This window comes from Pseudochaenichthys georgianus, chromosome 1 (genome assembly GCF_902827115.2).
Source record: "Pseudochaenichthys georgianus chromosome 1, fPseGeo1.2, whole genome shotgun sequence".
NCBI lineage: Eukaryota > Metazoa > Chordata > Actinopteri > Perciformes > Channichthyidae > Pseudochaenichthys > Pseudochaenichthys georgianus.
Genome location: NC_047503.1, coordinates 35232451 through 35254104, shown reverse-complemented (window position 1 = coordinate 35254104; position 21654 = coordinate 35232451). Strand labels below are relative to the sequence as shown.

General features: G+C 39.8%; 1 protein-coding gene across 3 annotated transcripts in view; it reads left to right on the top strand.

The window, feature by feature from the left end:
* Window positions 1-21654, top strand: part of sorbs2a (sorbin and SH3 domain containing 2a) — a 46297-nt gene that overhangs the window by 5464 nt on the left and 19179 nt on the right. Inside the window, exons 2-11 of one of the 3 annotated variants that reach the window (XM_034085368.2) lie at window positions 596-784; window positions 11613-11668; window positions 12690-12770; window positions 14734-14760; window positions 14865-14989; window positions 15218-15865; window positions 16487-16900; window positions 18281-18401; window positions 18946-19121; window positions 21065-21131. In XM_034085368.2, the coding sequence (XP_033941259.1) occupies window positions 11659-11668; window positions 12690-12770; window positions 14734-14760; window positions 14865-14989; window positions 15218-15865; window positions 16487-16900; window positions 18281-18401; window positions 18946-19121; window positions 21065-21131 (1669 nt within the window). In that variant the 5' untranslated portion in view covers window positions 596-784; window positions 11613-11658. The remainder of the gene's footprint in view (window positions 1-595; window positions 785-11612; window positions 11669-12689; window positions 12771-14733; window positions 14761-14864; window positions 14990-15217; window positions 15866-16486; window positions 16901-18280; window positions 18402-18945; window positions 19122-21064; window positions 21132-21654) is intronic. The other 2 variants (XM_034085376.2, XM_034085383.2) reach the window with 2 other exon arrangements.

Below are 21654 nucleotides of genomic sequence, written 5' to 3'. Positions count from 1 at the left end.
AGAAAGAGTCGGTGTGTCTGCTCCTGCGTGTGTGTGATGTATATTTGCACATTCACGAGTGACAGTGAAAGAAAATCTCATGTGAGAACAATTTGACATTCCTGTCAGTTTCCGTGTGGAGTACACCACTTGACATTAAAGCCCTGCAGGAGAGATGGGCGTGTGGAGGCTCTCCCTGTCTTCTCACTCCCACTGCCATCCTAACCCCAGCTCACTTCACCATCCATACCATCAAGGTGTATATGTATGATGCATTTTCAACCATTGATGTACAACGTGTGTGTGATTGCGTTGGTGTTTATACTGAATCTGTGTGTATGTACGGTTTGTCTTTGTGTTCTTATGTGTGTGCATACTGTGGTATGCAAACGTGTGCGTGTGGTAAAATAGAGATAGTCAACCCTGTCACTTAGCCCCCACCCATCTACACTGGGGGGGGGGGGGTAACTTTCCAGTCTCATAGACGAGCATGCCTGAGTCTGAAAATAGCCGTATCTGATCACTGCTTCACCCAAACAGGGAACTCTCTTCCCCGTCACTCCCACTCTTTGGCTCTCTAACTTTCTCCTCGTTCTGTTGTCTCTGTGCTTCCCAGGCATCAAACGGGGTAAGATCTGGGAATACAGCTTGACCCGGGAGGAGAGACTTATCCTGAGTGGAGGGTAGAAGACGAAATAATATATCAGAGTACAAGAAGAGACAGAGGGAGGAAAAGCACTTTGGCTCACATCTCACCTATACCTGACTCTTCATAGCAAGTCTCCAGTCTTTTGGTTTTATGACGGTAAGAGTTACATTTCCTCTGCTTGATGGACTGTTGCACCTGTACTCTGCTGGTTGAGAGGTCACTTTTGTAGGGTTATGTCACAAAACATACTCTGACCAAAGGGGTTTTATTTCATTGTTAAATAATGTGACTGCATTTTTATGCCAAGACACAGCTTTTCTTAATTTCAAGTGTTTTAGCTAGATGTCTGACTCATGAAAGAAAAATAATTTTAACATGTTAGTTTGATTTATATATATGATTTGCTTAAACTATTTCATGTCATGTTTCTGTACACAGAAACTGATCATTTAGTGCGGTATACTCCTTTGTTTCTATGGTTATGTTATGAACGCATTGACTCTTTAAAGGGAATGCAAATTAAAGAGATCTGAATAGATTTTACAACCCATATGCCAAAAGAGAATTGTATATCTGTTCTGCCAGAACCCAAAATTATAGACCCAGAGAACAACTTTTGTCTTTTGTGACAGTGGACAGGGGAAATGGTGTCAAATAAAACCATGGTTGCGACCACGGTTACCTCAGAAATAGCATCAGCAAATTTAGATTACAGGACGGTGGATTGCAAAGTTTTATAGCCTACATCAACCTTGGAAGATGTTTTAGGCTTCAGGAAAAGAACAAATGTTTATGAGAGTACAAGGTAAAATTAAATGAACAAACAACACAAATTACCCTGTTAAATGTCATCCTATAATTTCATATTTCGATGAACTTAATTTGGAGAAAAGTTTCCCTTCACCTTTTTACCTTCCCAGAATTTGGCCCGGTATCTCATTTTCTTCCCTCTGTCCCTTGTACATACTTCCATCTCTTGTTACACTCGTTTTCATGGTCTCTTCTTTCCCTCTCAACAAAAGCCATGCTCCAATCCCTCCATTAGACCGGTCTCAGAGGTGTTGTGGAATGTCACCTTGACCCTTTGGGTACACAGTAAGGGGTGGTTCCCAGCCTTGGTTCCTAGCACGGGTTCTTTTGGTTCCCTTTTTACCCTACCTGACACACAGGGAGCCACTTAGTCGGTTACCTGTAAACATCACAGGGAGCACCATTTTTATCATGTAAATGTGACATTATAAAATAAATGTGATTCGTTCTAGTGCCGCTGAAACTAAATGTATGCTAGAAAAACATTTTGGTTTTACAGTGCCACAATATTATGTACAGAAATAGCTTTATTGCTTGACTCAACCTGGGTTGTATGTCTTATAAGTAGTTACTCTGTTGGAAAGAGACAGAATTTGACATATATTTATTTATTGGACTATATTCCAGAATATAGTACATCATCTTTTGAAGTAGTTGTTTTCTACACATCAGGGAGCTTACACAGGCTGTACATAAGTACTATTGTTTCTCTTCAGGGTCTTGATATCTTAAATTCCCTTGGTACTGTCATTCTGTGTTGCCCTTCTTATCCTCATCCCTTCCTGATACTGGATATCTGTTTACAACCGGATGTATAAAATGACAAAGACATTCAAAGGTTTCCTTAACAGAAAAACTGCAAACACAAAGCTCTTGAATTTCAGTTCTGAATTGAATTTGTATTTCTTGTCTGAAATGTAAAATACTTTCATAGATGCTTTGGTATGTATACAAATATGTGAGAATATGTTGTTGCTTAAACGTACTGACACTAGCATTGCTTCCTAACATGTTGAAGCTCTTACAGAGGAATGTGGCATTTGCTCCTTATTGCAGTGTTCTTTAATGGCCATCCAGGGAAAGAGGCATTACAGAAGCCAATTCAATGATTGAAAAGTCTCAAATTGTTGGGACTTGATCTATCATCTCTCTGACAAACTTCTTGTTGTCTATCCAGTTGAAGTGGCAAAATGTACCATCGCTCCTCAACCACCTGTTCAATTGTAGGAGTTGAACACGTAAAATGAGTGTTTCCTCGTGCCATAAACCAGAATACATAAAGATTCCTCAGGTAGTTATTCACGGTGATCTGGACCACCTTGGAGGGTAAAGGGTCCTGCCTAATGGCAGTAAATATAGCACTCCTGCTAATCAAGTTCCTCTTATCTTCATGCTCGACACTTAACACTGGTACCTGGGGAATCCAGACTATGTATGGGGAATGTAATCTTAGCCACGGCTGATAGCCATTCTCCTTTAGTACACCCCTTGGGTCAAATAACAGCCTATTTTCAAATGTTTGTTTATTATTGCCATCAGATTTTGTAAATTGTTATAAAATAATGCCATACAGTATATGGCCGCTGTTATTTTCTTGTTGAGGTGGAATGATCCTTAAGGTTTCTTTGCTGTTATGCTGTATTTTGCACAGAACTAATTTTCACACAATAATTATTGATATAAAGCCACTTTTACCTCCCTCATTTTCTGGATAGCAATGTTTACTATCCCAGTGTCTGAAAAGGCTTATTTCTGCAACTCCAGAATGTCTCTTCTCCATTAGTCCTCTTACAAAACATCAAGCAAGCATTTAAATGACCAGATAGTGGCACATTCAGTCAACATCTAAGGGCATGCATATGTAACAGATTGGATTAATTTAGGTCTAAAGGACAATTTCATATAGTAATTATTCTGACTTATTGAAGTATCCAGTCATGCTAGCATTTCTTATACTGTAGGGCAGTTAAATTGACATTTGTCATACAAATATGTTTAAAGGTATGAACCTGATTTGGAAAATGTAAAAGCCCACATGGTCAGTTTCATCAGCGTTTATGCTCTGTTTTTATGACCCGTCAGTGGTACTCTTCAGTAGGTCCTCTACGCACTTGCATTAGGTGGGTGAATGAACCTATCATTGATTCCTGCTATTAAGAAGGGGAATTGCTTATAAAAATCATCGACACAAAGTATTTTAGGAAATTATGATTTGTGTTGCTTTGATATTGCCTGAGAGTACTATTTTGTGAGCATGAGAAAGTCTAACATGTAGTGGTTTAGATATCTGCAGTTGGGAACGTTACAGTTTAAATATCACGTCTTAAACCGAAAGTGTTTGAGATTCCGAGGTGACCCACAGCCGGTCTCCCTTCACTCAAACATTTGAAAAATCTGAAGCCATAACTGAGGCCATAGCTATAACACTAAGTCAAAATGTCCAGTCAGGAAAAGATCAAGCTTCATCTTTGAAATTGATTTTGCAGTTGGCACTATATACGCCACAGTTGACGCTCCATTTGCTGATCCTATAATTTCATTGTAACCCTGCCTATATTAACTTGTTCATGTGATTGTCTCAGTGTTTAGCTTAAGTTTATGTAGTGTTCTTATCACTAGCCTTCTTTTGGTATAAAGCACTACATGTACAAGTCTTGCAGAGAAGGAGATAAAACATTGGCAGCTCTAGAGGTGTTATAATATTTACTACGAAGCTGTGCCCGAAGACGGCTTCAGTCAGACAGCTTACATAAAACACATGCTAAAGCTGACTCCTTTCTGATTCAGCTCTGTGTTTGCTTCTTCAAACTAATGTATTTAGTTAATTTCTCATCCTCTGCAATCCATATCTATAACTGTTTTTTATCTGCCATGTTCTTGTCAATTGTATCTCTTTTTTGTATCCCTCTCTTCCTATCATGAAGCAGTATAAAGTAAATGCATCTTTAGCTGTATAGAAATGGTAAGATAACAAACCCCCGAATTGTCACATCCAGTTCTTTCTTCCTCCTCCACAGCCCGGCTCACAGGCTTGTGTTGCATAATTGCATTAGTGCTCTCAGGCCGATGGCTCTGCTCGTTAGAGGGGTTGTGATGCAATGTGCTGAACACACGGGCCTCTGTTGTTGCAGTATGGGCAGTGAGTGGGCACGCAGGGTCAGCATATTGACCTCTCCTATCCATTCATACGGCCAGAGGGGGGGTCTGCTAATGAGTGGCAAGGTTGAACAAACAAGGCTGATAACAGAGACTTTGTTAGACGTGGTTGTTGTTCAACTAGTGGCAGTAATGTGGTGGTAAAACAGTTACATGGAGCACATCAAATATTTTTGAAAACTATGACTCAGCTTTTTGATGTAATGATTAGTTCTTAGCACAGCCGTATAATATGGATTTTTGGATCCAACCCATGGTTTAGCTGAGTACTTGTATTTCTAACTGGCTTGAAACTGTTTCCTAAACTGTTAAGTGGCTGATCTGAATAGAATACTGGCCATTATGTTAAAAACAACTATGTAACCTTGGAAGTTTGCTGAAACAATTTCAACTCGAGCATTAGAATGCTAACTTTAACTTCTTAACATTATGCAAAACATGTCCAAAACAATTATCAAAAGTCTTTCAATTTAGTGGACAGTTTTGGCAACCAGGGTATAAGCAGGATAATAATCTGATGTGTACAGGACAGCATTTTTACACTTCAGCTAAGAGGTTCCCTCAGCAAAGATGTTGATGCAAACCTCTGTGTTCTTCTTTATTAGACCTTTTATGTGGACAATAAAGTAATGTTTGATTTAAAAATGTTGACTTACCGACTTCTCTAGGGTATGATATGGTGTGACTTTTAGGATGAGTCTTAAACAAAGCATACAGAAGTATATTGTTCAATGGTCCTCCAGTGCCTAGCTTGGACACAATATCAATCTTGACTCTATTTGAAGTTACCACAGCCTTGAAAAGAATAGCCTCATTATTTATTATCCTAATGTATCCTCCAGATGAATAGGTCCACTGTTGGCTGTTGAGCCAATATTGTTTTATATTCTTGTCCGAAAAGGCGGTTTTGGAATGGGACACGACCAGTGACACGTTGTGTTTGCAGTGGCGGATGTAACACTGTACTGCTACTGCTACAACAATGATCACATTTTTTCAGCATTTAGTAGCTTAAATGTACACATTATTAGCATTATTAGCAAGTGATGGTTTGTAATCCATACTTAAAATGTGACGAGAATGTACTTTACCTTTAGTTCACTGTTGAAATTAGAACACCTAAACCCACAGTATTACAGTCATCCTTCTATTGTATTGTGATATTATTATTTCATTTTTTTTTTTTACATTTTTCCCTTGTTTGGCTGATGTGTATAATGAATACTCTAATACTAGAAATACTTGAAGCTGTACAATTCAGTGTCCACTTTGTGTATTCACTGCCATTTTCTTTTTTTTTGTACCTCAACCCTGCATTTTCACCACAAAAATGCACCACTTAAACAACTTGGATCAAGTTCGGTAATTAAGGAATGAAGCATTCTAAAGACTTCCTCTTTCGGAGGGGTCACTCTCCCTGTCAGTCGGGTTTCAGGCTCACCATGTTTCCACTGAGATTTATGTCGGATCCCCAGGGACATGCTGTTGCCTAGTTTAAAAGGGATTTGTTCTCTCTGATCTCCCCGACTCACTTATTGAATATTTCTTGTTAATAACAGAGTAATGCAGTCCCTTTTAAGATTTCTGCCATAATGTGGTATTTTTTCTTATCAAGCTTTCAACAGCTGATAATCCTTGGTATAGAACAGCTAAACATAAAATGGCTATCTGATGACTTTTCTGTTGGGTCTTTAAATAGATTTGCTAAGGAGCTTAATCTGCTGACATCCTGTCTCAGTCTGAGTGACCACTTCAGGGTCAGGACCCTTGAAGCCATAGTCGGCTTATCTCCAATGATTGTTCACTCTCTCCTGCTGCCCTCACACGCCTGACACATGTGCACACACTGGAGAAGAAATGTAAATGTAAATCTGAAAGTAACTTAAATGAAATCGACACATGGGATTTAAAAAAACGAAATATTTTTTAGTTTTGAGTTTAATCCTTTTGGAGTTTATTTGATTATTTTATTTATACAATCATTGATATATTTTTGTATATATTAATTTGTAAGTAATTATTTCCTTGTGACATATTTATGTAGTGTTTGGAGTCCATTTGCCGAAGAAATGCACCCTTTTATAAGTAATAAGCTCTCGAGTAAGATGTACAAGTGATCAAGTGAAGAACAAATTCATTTGTAGACTTGTAAGACCTTGTTGTTTAACATCCATAGCCATGTCCAGTAAGCACAAGACTGAAACAGATTTTATGTTTCCAATTTAAAAATGTTCTCATAGAAGGATGTTGACACGTTTGTTTTTAGACACTTGTTTTGTCTCTGCCTCGGCAAACTGCCACTGGCTAATGGCATCCCGGCCAGTGCTCTTTGTGGACGATGTTTTTATTTCCTTCCTTTTGTGCTTCCATTACCCTGTCTGGGTTAAATATTTCTTCATGTTATCATGTTTTTTCAGGACATTTCTTAAAATATAAGGGCCCAGCCAAATTACCTTCCTTTTGTTCATAGGGCATAATGGTTCGTGATATTTGAAGCTATGCTTTAACCTAGTTCTAGTGGCATTGATTAAGTGCTGCTTTGCCATCTAAGTGCTGTCAACACAAACATTTTATGAGCGACTGATTACTCGTGGAAATGCCCATATACTCACTGCGACTTTCAATCAATCAATCAATCAATGTTTATTTATATAGCTCAATATCACAAATGTTACATTTGTCTCAGTGGTCTTCACAGTGTGTACAGAATATCAGTATGACAATACGACACCCTCTGTCCTTAGACCCTCACAAGGAAAAACTTCCGAAGAAAACCCAGTTTAAAGGGAAAAATGGGAGAAACCTCAGGGAGAGCAACAGAGGAGGGATCCCTCTCCCAGGACGGACAGACGTGCAATAGATGCCGTGTGTAAATTGAAAAGATAATACATTTGCAACATAGGTAGTCCAAATGTTTGGAAATGCATGTGTGTATAATAGGAAGATGAATCCACGAGGATATCCATCCAGGACCTATGATCCAGGACCACAGCCACGACTCAAGATCCAGGGCCCGCAGGATCATCCATGACTCCGGATCCCGGATACTTTGTCATTAGCACGTGATTTGTGTCTACAAGAGTCCTTTAGGGGTCAACAATATTAACTTCTCCAGTTTGGAAAATGTTCATGTTGTCAAGGGGAGGATGCCAATATATAAAATGTCTGTAGCTGAGTTTAAAATCAATGGTAATATTCCCCTAATAAAAAAGAACGAAGCACATGCTTACAACCTATTGTTGTTACAACAGTGTCTTGTGTTTCAAAAAGACTCAAAGCTCAAACCCTCTTAGTCCACTCAGATAAACTGAATAGGTCCCAGTAGGTCACTTAACAGACTAATGAGACTTGATGGTCTTGTGGTGTTGGACATCACTGCCTTCTGTGGCTTAAAGCTCTGACTTGGGTAGTTGCAGTCCCACAGCTATTGCACTCAGTAATTATACACACACAAGTCTTCAGAGTGGCCTACCAATGCCTAAATTACAGTTGGTGGATAAACCGCTGCAAAGTAAAAAAAAAAAAAATTACTCGAAAGAATCCTAACACACCAAAAGCCGTCTGCTCACAAGAGCAAGAACTGAAAACAACTCTTTGGAAATGAAGGTTTGTTATTAAATAATTCAGCTCATTATCTTTCATTGGTTGAACATAGAGTACAACTAAATGTAGAGGACAGTTCTGGGGATGGATTGATCATTATTAGAAATGGTAGAATAACAAGTGTTTGATCCGTAAACATGTATTTCCACTACTTGTAAGCACTACATTAAGCACTATATCTTAGAGAAGCACTCCCTAATGGAAACGTTTGGTGTATACTGTTTACCATACGCATGCTTATGATCTATCACCGGCTTTAGAGAGTGCTGCTCTTTTATGATTAAAAGCTTAAACAGGCCTGGGCAGATAGTGGGAGGTGTAGAGCCTGGCGGGGTTTCTTCAAGTGTCCAGCCATAACATTACACCACGGCCACAGCTGCTGTGTCGCCGCCGATCTGTCCCCAAGAAACATGATCCTGTTTATAATCTGACCATCATTTGGACGGCGACTGCCGGTGACGCCAGACCCATGATTTACTCCAGTGCATCTGTGTGTATGTGTGTTTTTCAGAGATAGATTTACGAGGGTGTACTGTATGAGGGTGAGGGTTAGGTCTTCAGGGGGCTGAAAGTATCCCACGGCTTGTACCACAAGTCATACTATTTCCTCCTCACAGTCACCATTGTAAACTCTGTAGAAGTAAATAATATAGTTTACTTATAGTTGGATATGTTTATTATTGACATATTCCTGTAAGAGGATGATGTACAATACTTACAAGTGACACCTATTTTTGAAGAGCTCTTGCAAAGATTTAGTGTTCTGTGTTTTACCTGCAAGAAATGATCCCGAAGGCACCTCCAATATATCTAGGAAACACTTTCTATAAGTAATACATTTGTAATGCTCATGTCACTGCTTTGGCAAAACAAAAGGCTGCAGATACAAATAAAAAGTACACAACATGAAAATATAACGTACAGAACAATCTTGAGACGGGTTACTTGGCATGTTTTGTTTCGTTTCGTCTTTAAAGTATCTTGAGATAAATAGAAGACGCTCAGGACATTTTATGCGTATCCATTCTAATGCTAATGAGTAATGATAAACTACTGCTCTAAACTGTTGCTATGTGTTGGTCATGTGGAAATGCAAAGCTGCAACAGAAGCTTTTTGATACTGGTATGTCATTATAATGTATACATGTGTTCTTAGTATCACAACGTTGTTAAAGTGAGAATATGTATTATGAGTCATAATCAACAATACCAACTGGATGCCTGTACATTTTTGTGTGTGGTCAAATACATGGTATGCCAATCATCCAGTGCCACTCACCACAAGAGCCAACTGCTCAGTTAGTTTACACATTCTTGGCAGAATAAGACTACATACCTTTTCCAAAATAAGCCCCTCTCATTGATAGCCACAATTATCAGGACTTTACTTGTCAATGTGCAATGAGGCCAAGAGTTGCCTTGGTGTTAAAGCACGGATGCATTTTCATAAGCAGATCTGTAACAGGATTCAACGTGAATACAGGACCAAAATCTAACCTGAACTGAACTTCCATAATTTGACACTGCCTTTATGTCTAGGGAAATGCCTACTCACTGACTTGTTATACTGCAGTGGGACATATTCTGTACATTTAACCCTCCTCTGCTAAACAAAGTTACTGAAAGAAAAGGTATTGAAAAGAGCATTCCCAATTGATAAGGGTGCGCTGCCTGTACTTGCACGTAATTGGGTATTTGCTCTGATTTATGGTAACTGAACATAATGGTTATACAGTGCTGGCAACTGCAAGATTTACAGAAGAAAATTCCATGGAAAACTCGTATGACCAAATATGGCTCCCCTACCGGGATTAATATCACTTTAAATCACTGATAAGCACATTTTCAAACTGTATGTGTTAAAACCGTATGTCTGAGAGTCGATAAAGAGTTACAACAGCTAGTTCACATCACTTCCCAAAACTTCACAGCAATATCTGCGTGTGTGTGAAACAAGGTTAGCTGTGTGTATGTTATAGTTATTTGTATACCAGACTTGCATGATCCCTGCTGCAGCCACTGAAGGCTGTCACTTGTAGTATCTGTCATACTTTTTAAATCCTGTGATGACACACGTGTGCATGCGTTTACGCTGCGATGCAACAGTCAGTGTTGCGCCTTTGGCTTTTGATGTGTGCCCTATTCATATCAATCATGATACCTACTGCAACAGTTCCTAGAAAAGGTCTTCATATAGCAAGGGGCATGCATTATGGTCACAGTTAAGTAAACATTGTATTGTGTATCATTTATCATTTGAGTTATTTTCATCTGGGTGCATTTTCTACAGTCATTATGTCCCTCAGCTACAAGACGTTATGTTCCCACATCGAGATTCCATGGGTTTAGGCGTTGGTATAAACATATTTTCAAAATGACAGGCAGTATGTGTTGAATTTATTTTAAAATGTATTTAAAAGACTGTGTGACAGATCATTCAAAGCTGCACCTAAACGCAAATACTTGAATTGCATTTCTGTTCTGAAATCACATCAGTTTATTAAGGAAACTAAATACTGGCACTGAGAGATAGTCTTTTCATTGTGGGCAAAATCTAATGTTTTCAGCATCTTATTTTTTTGGCTGGAAATGTATTGAGGCAGTTAACGATTCAATTAATTCCCTTTTTGTTAATGTGCATGCCCAGGAAGTCCACAATTTAGCCTTCAGCCCAGGTTTTAGCAGATTGGGAATTAAATGTGTGAAAGTAGGCCGAGCTGATTTGCAGTTAACAGCAGCATGTCAGCACACAGCATTTTTGCCCTAAACATCATTAGTCTCCCCAGACTTCCCCTGCACAGAGATGTTGGCTCTTTAAGTACTGTAATGTGATCAAAGTCCTCCTAATGACCTAGTGGGCAGTAGGAAACTGCAAGAATTTCAAAATAAATGCTTATTTTCGAGATTGGATACAAAGGGTTAAAGGTGGGTAGGTACGTTTGAGAAACTACTTATATTCCATGGAATGCTCTTAACATCCCGATTGCAATGAATATCTTAAGTGCTTTGACAAAATATCCATACAAAAATGTCATCTGTGGAAGCCGTGGTACTGTAAATCATTTTAGCCGGCCCGGCTAAAATGACTGGATGGCCTACCTGCCTGTCAGCCTTCCATCTGTGCACACACTTATCTCGTGCCCTCATTGGTCATGTGCGCGTTCGTGTGTGTTGGAGGAAGGGCTCTGTAAGGAAGTGGCAGATTTGTTCCGGCTGTGTATTTTCAAATTCTAGCGCACTCGAGCTGGTTTCTCCAAAATTACCTACCCCACCTTTAACACAGAGAATTACATAGATTTTTTTATAATCCAAAACACCTAATTATTTCTTGTAGCAGTCACAAGATGATCGTTTTTTTAAAACAAGTTACTGGACATTTATTGTTTGTCTGAAATACTTTGTTTTTGTCTTACAGGAAAGTGTGTCCCCCTGCAGTAGACCAGTAAGAAGTCCTCTTCAATATGAATACAGGTATTAATGTATACATGTACACAAATGCTCACACACTGTATGAGATTGTTGGGGAATCATCCAGTCCATGTCCATTATTATTGTTTTCCTAAACTGAATATTTATGTTTTTTATTTTTGCAATGGATCTTGTTTTTTCCTGATTAAACATTAACTGAACATCAAACTATTGTTTACATTTCACACTCAACAATAGAGACCACATTGCTATTTTAAACGCTGCTATGTCTTTAGCGTTGCTCTACCCCAGGCATGCATCTATAAACCTAACCCTAACCCTGACCCTGTTTTAATAACCACAGTGATGTAATTCTCTCTCAATATGTTCCCAAAGCTTTGTCCTAAACTTGGCAGTCATCTCGAGCTAAAGTGTGTATTACAGCCGGAGAATCAATGTGGAGTAATCCGTCTTTGAGGCTTCTCCACACACCACACAGTGGATGCCTGACTCACCGTAGTGATATTTACAATGTAGAGGACGGCCCATGAATAGCTTTGTCGAGACCACAGTTAGACAGTTTGACACACATTTTTTAAACCACGTGTATTGTCCAATGTTTAAAATTGTACAGAACTGACATAAACATTTGCTCCTGAAGTCAAGGTTTTTTACAGACTTCAACATGTGTTAGTATATAAAATGTATGGAAGCACCAACTGAATGTTTTTAAAAGAGTATCGAAGTTATTTTACCAACGTTGAGTTGATCGAGGTCTTCCCAAAGTGTGTCACCAGGGCAACAAACAGAGATTTAAAAAAATGTTTTAGCCAGATCGATACTGTCTCCTCGAAATGCCAATTACCCCCAATTAAAAAGTTTAAACTAATCCAATACAATCATATGTTGCTCTTGTGTTATACACCAGCTTCAACACATCCTGAGCTCATTCAGTAAAAACCGGGCTCTTTAAGTGCATGTGCCTTGGCTCTGTTTTTATTTACGCATTTGTGTTTTTATCTGCATGTGCATGTGTGCTGCTGCTTCTGCCGCCATCATCACCTGCCTGGCTGTGATTTCTCAGATAGCGGAGGATGCTCTCGCAAAAGCTCGCACATGCTCTCTCCCATGAAGAGGGTCCAGAGCTCTCCAAATCTAGGCTCAGGTACTAACACTCACAAACACATTACAGATTAACAGATGATGGAAAAAGTGACATAGATAGCTAAAATACAGGCCGATTCAGGTATTGACTGGCCTTATCCCTTGAAGCATGAGGTAAGTCTTTAAACAGTGGCTTGTTTTTCAATATCATGTTTGGGCTTCACCAAACTGATATGGCTTGAGCATATTTGAAATGTTTCCATGTTTCCTCATTATGCGTAAGCAATGTTTGGACTGTGTGATGCCCTTTTTGTTTCTTATCAGTTCTTTGTTTAAGTGTTTTGTTTAGTCTCCGGACTTGGGCCTGTTTTTGCTTCCTTAATCAGTCATAATGTATTGTGATCTTGCTTTTGATAACTCATATAAGTCATGATCTCCCACTGCTCCATGCCAGTGTCATGTTCTTATATGTTGTATGTCAGGGACTACGGATGGAAATTAGCTCAAAGCTAAAATCCGGCATATTTACACTTCAAGCATTATTTGTCTAAAGTGTTCATTAATGTGCATTGTCCCTATTCAAATAAACGATTAAATAAATCCCCTCCTCTTTATGGGTAGATGACTCTAAATGTCCCCATTTAGCTTAATAAGTCCTGAACAGGGTTTCACTTTCATGCAAGCAAACGTACAGTGTATTTGCTGTATGTATACAATGTGTGCCTTTTGTTTTTACATATTATTCGAGGTTATACAGGCCAAGTTAAGATGTTTAACTGAAGAGCATTTCACATAGCCAGGGTAAGAGGAACTGATTCTAAAACATATTTTCAGCTTCCTTAAGACGTAGCTGGTCGTCCCCAGCTGCCTATTCCTTTCCTCTGCTGAAAGAGCAAAGTTAGTGCCTGGTGCTTGTCAGCATCAAAGTAAACGGCTGCACCCATCTCGGAAATATTGCTCTGTCAGCTTCCTTTCAAGAATAATAGGGCTCTGTCTGAAAACTGATGAGCTGTTGTGAGATACAGAAGGTTAAGAAGCATGGAAGGACTGACCAAACTCCCACTCAGAGGGCAATAGGATCCTATGTGTAGCCACTACAGCATTAATGTGTAGGAGACATGCAGGCGTCAGCTTCTGAGGGACACCATTGCTGTTTAGCATACTGTTAAACTTAAGAGTCTTCTTTAGTCCAAAATATGCAGCTCTGGTCTTGAATAAAACAGAGAGTATCCTCCTGGCTAGGAGTATCCTCCTAGCCAAGTGGAATCAATTGACAGAGAAATATTTGCACAACTATGAAGTGGCGAGTGCAAACATTGTATCACCCAAAGACCCTCAATAGCCACTTATGGGAATATGCCAGGATGAAATGACTCGAAATGATCCTTAAAAGTCTTCTGGCTCCATGCATAGGGGTCATTCCGCTGTGTGGATTTTAATCTTTATGTTCAATAATGGGGCTCACATTAGTGTGCTCTGGAGGATTTGTCTTTTATTAGTCTGGGGAGCATATCAAGTCCTGATGTGCATGAAATGCCTTAAGCACTCTCCTCATCCTCTTTTTAATGTACACAGTCTATTTGTATTTCTGTATTGGGGCCAGATACGGGTGGAACATGTGTGAAAAAAGCCTACTTTCAAACAAATAGTGTATGTATAGCTTTAATGGATAGTTTTAACGCTGTGAGGGTTCTGATTTTACAAATCTGTAATGTCTGTTGCCTGTGAATTCCTTTATTGTCACTATCCGTCCTGAGATTATGATGGAAAAACTGAAGATGAAATGGTGCATCTCATCAGAATGAGTCATGTAATCCTTCGAAAAGATGTGTACTCTTTTACCTCTTCTATTTGTTTATTTTCAGATCTCTGTTTTCTCACTTAGCCCTAACATAAAGTTTCTCTTTCTCATACTAAACATTCCCAACCATTGTGAGATCATGACTGCTTTAGTAGAAACCCTATGCAGTTGACCACACATCCAATCATGTCACTTATTGTTGCTGTGTCTTCTCTATCCCCAGAGAGTGAGTGTCACTTGTCAGACTTGGGTAAGTTGCTGTTCTTTTGTAGTGAATTTGATGTTTTTTTGATAAAGACCAGAATTGCTAATCAATGCAGTTTGTCGTGGTAATATTATTAATGTTATCTCCAGATTCTTGGCGGTCCCGAAGTGTAACAGATGGCCTTAAGAATGGAGACACCAGCAACTCGTCTCTAGCTGCCAAAGGCTTCCGCAGTGTCAGGCCCAACCTGCAGGACAAAAAGTCTCCAACACAGGTAAAAAGTCTCACGCATCACACAGACAGATGTTAGCATTTCTGTTTGTACCATGTTTTAAAGCTATTTAAATCAAAACCGTGGTCTGTGACCCCACAAACTATCGTAATTATGGATAATTTACACTGAGATTTATGTGGAATATGGAAAATCATTTGTATTAAGCTTTGCATTGATGATTTTTCTCTGTTGTTGTTTGAACTTACATTGGCTGCTGCTTTGTAATAGGTCAATATGGATAATGATAATGATCACGTTCCATTGCCTCCCCCAAGAAAAGAGAGTTTACACTTCTCCCCCACTGGCACTAATCCGCCAGACTATCTCTCCGCTGTTGCCCTGCCTGATGACTTCAGCACTGGAATGCTTATATTTAAGCACAATGAGAAAGCAGTTTTAAAAGAGTCCTTCACTATTAATACCACATCCTCTTATTCTTATTCAGAGACCAATGCAAACTCAGTCCAACAGTCACAACAGTCCACTGTAGCACATGAGGTCACAAACGGTAGTGCATCTGTCACCACTAACACACAGGCCCAGGAGCGTAAGGTGTCTTCCCTCAGAATAACCCCTGTCACCTTCGCTGACCCCCCAGCTCACCTCAACTCTCACCAACCTAAAACCCAGCCCACAGGTTCCCCTCCACCTACTTCCCCACCACCTAAAACAGATCCTACCCTAACACCAGCAGCATCGCTCTCTGTCCACACCGACTCTGAGGATCTGAAGCATCCGGAGCCTCCAAACAACACAGCAGAGCTCAGGGTCCCAGATCAAGCCCCAAATCAAACCCTGAGTCCATCTCCATCCCAGGTGGAGATAACGAAGACTCCTCCTGCCGTTCCACCAAGACCTTCTCCTGCAGAACTGTTGGTACATAACTGACTATATAGTGTAACAACAAAACAAAAGAGAGAAACGGTTGTGTCTGCTTTAAGGTCAATATAATACAAAACCGCCAGTTTACTTTAGCCAGGAGAAGTTGAAGTAAGAGGCTAAACATTTAAATAAGTGTGGTTTTTCTTTTGTGCTGAAGCATACAAACACTGGGAATTATGTTGTTCATAGTGTTTGGCCTTACATAGACAACAAGAAATGCAGGAGTTGTTATCCTCTTCATATAATGCTTATGTGTGATGCTGTTTATTTTGTTAGTATTGGTGCTACCATCCAAACAACCAAACTAATTGTGGATCTACACATGTGTGATAACCAACTGTTTTAATTATGTTGTACCCCTGTTGCTTTCTGTTGACTGTATTTAATGCCCTTCACAGAGTTTGAACTAACCGCCTATCACAGCATTAACCATGTTTCAGGAGATGCAGCTGCAGCTTCGTGACAGTGTGGTTTCACTGCAGCATATCGCCTTCTGTTAGGCTCACGTGTTTCTTCCACACGTCCTCTGTGGCAGCGTGGCTAATGAGTGATGTCACTAAGCCCTTCTCTTCCTTTCCTCCTTTTCCAAACAACTCCCTCTCCCTCCAACACCAGGGGCCTCGCTCCCCTGACCCCACAGCCCGGCACTCCCCCTATCGCTGCCACAGCTCAGAGTCACTGGACTACCTGCCAGGCCTAATGCCCAAGACTCTGTCACCCAGCCCGTATGTTGCTAGTGGAGCGGGTGCAGCCAGCAGGCCGAGCCTCCCATTGGTCAGCGGTATGATCGGTGGGGGCTGTGCGTCGCCCTCGGCTTCCCCCTTGACGGTGTCAGCTCTCAGCCACTACTCGTCGTCCACGGCGGGCCTGCTGGACGAACTGCAGATCTGTAGCCTGGACTCCCCCGGTGCCTCCCCCACACCATCGCCCACGCTCAGCCTTGTCTCCACCTACACATCCACTGTTGGCCCTGATGATGTGCTAACAGCCTTTGTGGCCTCCACTGCTGCAGCAGACGCTGTTACTAATGTAATTATTCCAACAAGTCACTGCTGTAACACACATTATTAACAGAAACAAAATGTTTCCTCCTCCCCTCACACATTTCGATGGCTGAACCAATCTTTCAGGAATTGTGCTTTTAGTACCGGTTATGCCTTTCACTAACCATCGTCTACAGCCTAATGTTCCCCTATAATGTTCATGTGTCTGCACTTAGGACAACTCTATATATGTGCTTGTCTATGTTTCTCTTCGTTGTGCCTTTTTGTTTTTAAATCTGATGCAATTGTATTGTCACTTAAGGCCAGTTCAAATCAAAGATTCAATATGAGATCAAAACATTTTTAATAGAGGTAATTGCAGGGTGAAGTTGGAAGATTTGGCTGTTGAGTTCATTATGTAAGGTGCAAGATGACTGTAGTTAAATGTATTACATTTGATTGCCCATGTGATTAGATGTAAAGGACCGTTTCACAGAATGGTAAATCTTTGAAATACACTTCGTGTTTACACTGAATAACCATGTTGACATACTGCTTGCACTGTTTACTCCAAGCCTTGTGCATTAAAGGGAGACACATCTAGAAATATGTTTCTGTTCACCAGATGCTGTTCCCAACCGTTACTCCACTCACAGATGTGCTAACTGGCTTGGTTGCTTCTACATCCAAGAAAACATACATTTAGAACAACACCAAAACTTAACAGAACTTGAGATTCAAACATTGATTCAAAAATACGTTACTAGTTATAATGGCAACATTCATACTCTTGGTTTAAAATTGTTTTCTTGTCACCGTTTTTGAGAGAGATCATGATTCTTTGATTTTAGCACACTGGCCTTAAAATTAATAACGCTTTATTTGTATCCTTTTGTCAGATGAAATCAAATGTCCCTGTGTTCAATGGGAGAGCATTTTTCAGAAAAGCTTCCCATTGTGTCCATTGTCTTTTACTAATTTAAAATGAAATGAATGTGAATCTGAAAGACTTGTCTGCTTATCGCCACCTTTTTAATCCCTTCTGTCTGTTTTGAAGTGAAGTGATTCAAAGGTGCCCCTTTCCCTCACTGTCACTAACTAACTGTTCCTTCATTGTACAGTCTCTTCAGATTCAGCCATTCCTGAATCCTACCAGTCCTAATATCTGTCTACATCTACACTGATTTCCATAATAGGCTCCTCTACCCCTTTTAATGTTAAGATTTATAACAATATGATGAAATAATGGATTTATAAAACTAACATTCTCTTGTTTTGCAATTTATTCTTCTATATTTTCACTCATTATCTAATCTTGGAGGTCAGAACAGCAACATTTCACACTATGAATGTAAATGTGTACATTTTGCTGCCATGTGTGATTGATAGTGACTATCTCTGTTTCTGGCTTGTGGATCACTCCTAGGGCCAGGTCCTCTCGTATGCTATGAATGGAAGTGCTCCTCAGAGGCCCATGTCTCCTCCATCTTATCCCCCTCCCCCCACCTCCTTCCACACTGGGCTCCAGAGACAGAGCAGGAGTTCAGGTGAGTCACAGTTCGACAGTATGACATGCAAAAATCACCAACATGCATGATAAGTGGAGTCATTATGCTTTTTCATTTGAAATGAGTACCTGCTGCTTTCCCTTGGAACAATTACATACACAGACACTCTTATATGCAGCATATAAAAGCGTTACACAAATATTAAACCTGCTCTGAATAGTTGAAGTGCTTAGAATTTCAAGAATGTGTAAATCTTTTAAGGACCTTATAATTAATCTCCTTATTATTGCCAACTCAATTCAATGGTTGGTGGATCTTACGGTTAATCTATCTGTTAAAAGCCTGAGATAAGACACTTTTATACCTGTTAGGAGAAGACGGAACCATTCAGTTGTGGGGGACAGATCAAATTAAACAAAGAAATACATGTTTTTAGTACTATTTAATCTCGAGGCATAAAAAAAGAGCAATTAATATCAGAATACATCAGTGTCTGCTTGTGTTCGTGCCCTTTCTTGGCTAATTCACTTACTATGTAGCTACAACTTACACTGTGTCTTCTCTTTACTCTCCTCCTATCCAGAGGGCAGCGAGTCATTTCACAGGGAGTCTGTGGTGCTGGGCCACACCAGTGTCAGCAGCATGGTGCCCATCGCCCGCTTCACAGAAGAGGAGAAAAAGATGTCCGTTATTAAAGCCCCTCATTATGAAGGCATCGGCCCTGTGGACGACTCTGGCATCCCTATCGCCATCCGCACGGTGAGGTCAAACACTTGCAGGGATAAGCACATTAGTGTGCAGTAGAATGACTCTGTTAGGTACTGTAGTATTTTTGACCTATTTCCCCTGACTTGAATCTTGATATGCGATCAGGCCAGAGTTGAATACCTTCAGCTGTCAGCATATTTCCCCCCAATATAAAAAGCCCTTTCTCTCTCCTCACCATCTCGAAGAGTCTCTCTTCCCTCTGTGATATAATGTTAAGCTCAGACAAGGTCTTTGCTTAAGCACTGCAGGGTCCTTGCTGCTTACTTGTCAAAGTGTCTGTCTGTGTGTTATCTTTGTTCAGGCTTTTCCTCTATTAACACTTCACTTAGTTATCCATTTTTTGAAGAGCATGCATTTAAAGACTACAGAATGAGTGAGCCAGAGAAAGTAACAGGAAGAATGAGAGACAGCCAATAAAATAAAGTGAAAAGGTGAAGGGCAAAAAAAAGCTGAAAAGAAGAAAAACAGATGCTTCTTGTTGTGAGCAGACATTTTTGCGGGCACTTTATTTGGTAGCCATGGAGAGTGAAGTGGTAATTGGGCCGTCTGTTGGCCGTGCCAATGCTACATGCTCAGTCGCACACACACTCCTTCACTGTGGAGCCAGCCTGCCTCGTCTCTGACCAGAGTCCAGGCACTGGGTTTAGTGCCACTGAATAAAGGGAGGATTAACTCTCTGCCATTTGATAGCTCTTTTTTGAAGTTGCTTTTAGATCTATCCTGTATGCACAAAGACACACATACCACGGGTTCCCCTGGATTTTCCAGCCAGGAGCTCCCACTTTGGTTTTGTAGCAACATGGCCTCTGTATCCTCTATTTGAAACCAAACCTGCTCACATTGATTTCTGAGAATAGGCACAATCGCCTTAACATTAACAAAAATGGAGTTTACCAAATTCCTGTTGGCACTGTCATATTTGTTTGGGTTTTATTGGCTGATGAAACACCGTTAATTTAGTTGGAAAATGATCAAATGACTCACGACAACTCACAGTGACACAGAAGTTAGTCTTTATGTTCTCTAATGTGAGCTATTTATTTCTAAGCAAGGATTTGTAGACAAGGTTATATCTACAAGAGAGATTGAAATAAAATCCCAAAGGTTTGATTTGATTGCTCCAAAGTAGGCCTGGTCTAGAAAATATGAAGCGATATGGAGCTGCGCAGTACTGTTTGTCTCTAGCTATTCCTCCCACATTCTTTACAAATGTTTTTTTCCAAACACACATCCTACTATATAACATTCTGCTAGCTAACACAACTTACATGCTCATAGTCAAGTGTGGTTTTATATATTATGCTTAAACTCCCAGCTACAACTGTAATTTAAATTTAGATTTATGTCTAGAGTTCAAAATGATTTGTCACACGTTTTTTCAATGTTTTACTGGAATAGAATAGGAAAGCATTTTGATTAAAGAATACTTCAAAATGGAAAATCCTTGTGATGAATATACAATTAACCCAAGTACATAGAATTGGAACTAGGGAAAGCTATTTTTCATTTCACTGTCATTTATCTGTAATGGATTGGATGTGAGTGTGAGAATCATGCTGTTCATTGTTTCTTATTAGCTGTAAAATAATTCAATTCAATATCTTACTCACACAAATTAAGAGCACATACCTTGTAATTAGTTAAACAGCCAGATATAAATGAGTTTTTACAAGGTTATTTATTGTTAATAAGTAAAAAGGAGATGTTATCATCCTGAAATCGTATGGAAAGTGTCTCAAAGGATACATCTTAAGAAATGGATTCATGTCTCAGCATACGTTAAATTCTCTGGGAGTGAAATATGGTTCTCTAAAAAGGCTGAGTGTGATTTTCTATACTCGATAAGTTCTCCGTCCCATAAAACAGTTGCAACCTTTCTAACTTCAGCTATCATGGCGTCTCATCAATCTTTGTGATTATTTCTCTCTCCACAGACGGTGGATAGGCCGAAGGATTGGTACAAAACTATGTTCAAACAGATCCACAAGGTTCACAAAGCAGGTAAGCAATGTCCCATTATTGATGTGATTCGAACATCAGACAATATGAGAGGAATTGACCAAGCATGCATGATGGGTACGCGCGTGTATGTATATTTGTGTGTGTGTCGATTCTTGTTAAGCCAAAAGACCCAGAGCTGCTCCGAGCCAGAACTCATTAGATGAGAGCAAGAATGTCTGGAGAGGAGGAGGATTTGAGAGAAACCTCTAATAGACACAGAGCTATCCTGGGAAATCTGTTTTATGGGCTCGACAGTATCACACAGTCAGTTCAAAGCTTGTTTGTTCTAATCTTCTCATGCTTCTTCTGCTGCAGCACACACGCAATGTGTCATTATGGCCTGCAAAAACACACAGGCCTTTGATTATCTTGCAGTGTTACCATGACTTTGTTTATTCACATATTCTCAGTTCATGTATTTAGCAATATTACATTCCCAGCAATGTCTTATCTTTTGAGAAACCCCCTGTGGACTTACTGTAGAAGCCTGGGAAAAGCAGCCACTAATACTCATAGTTATATA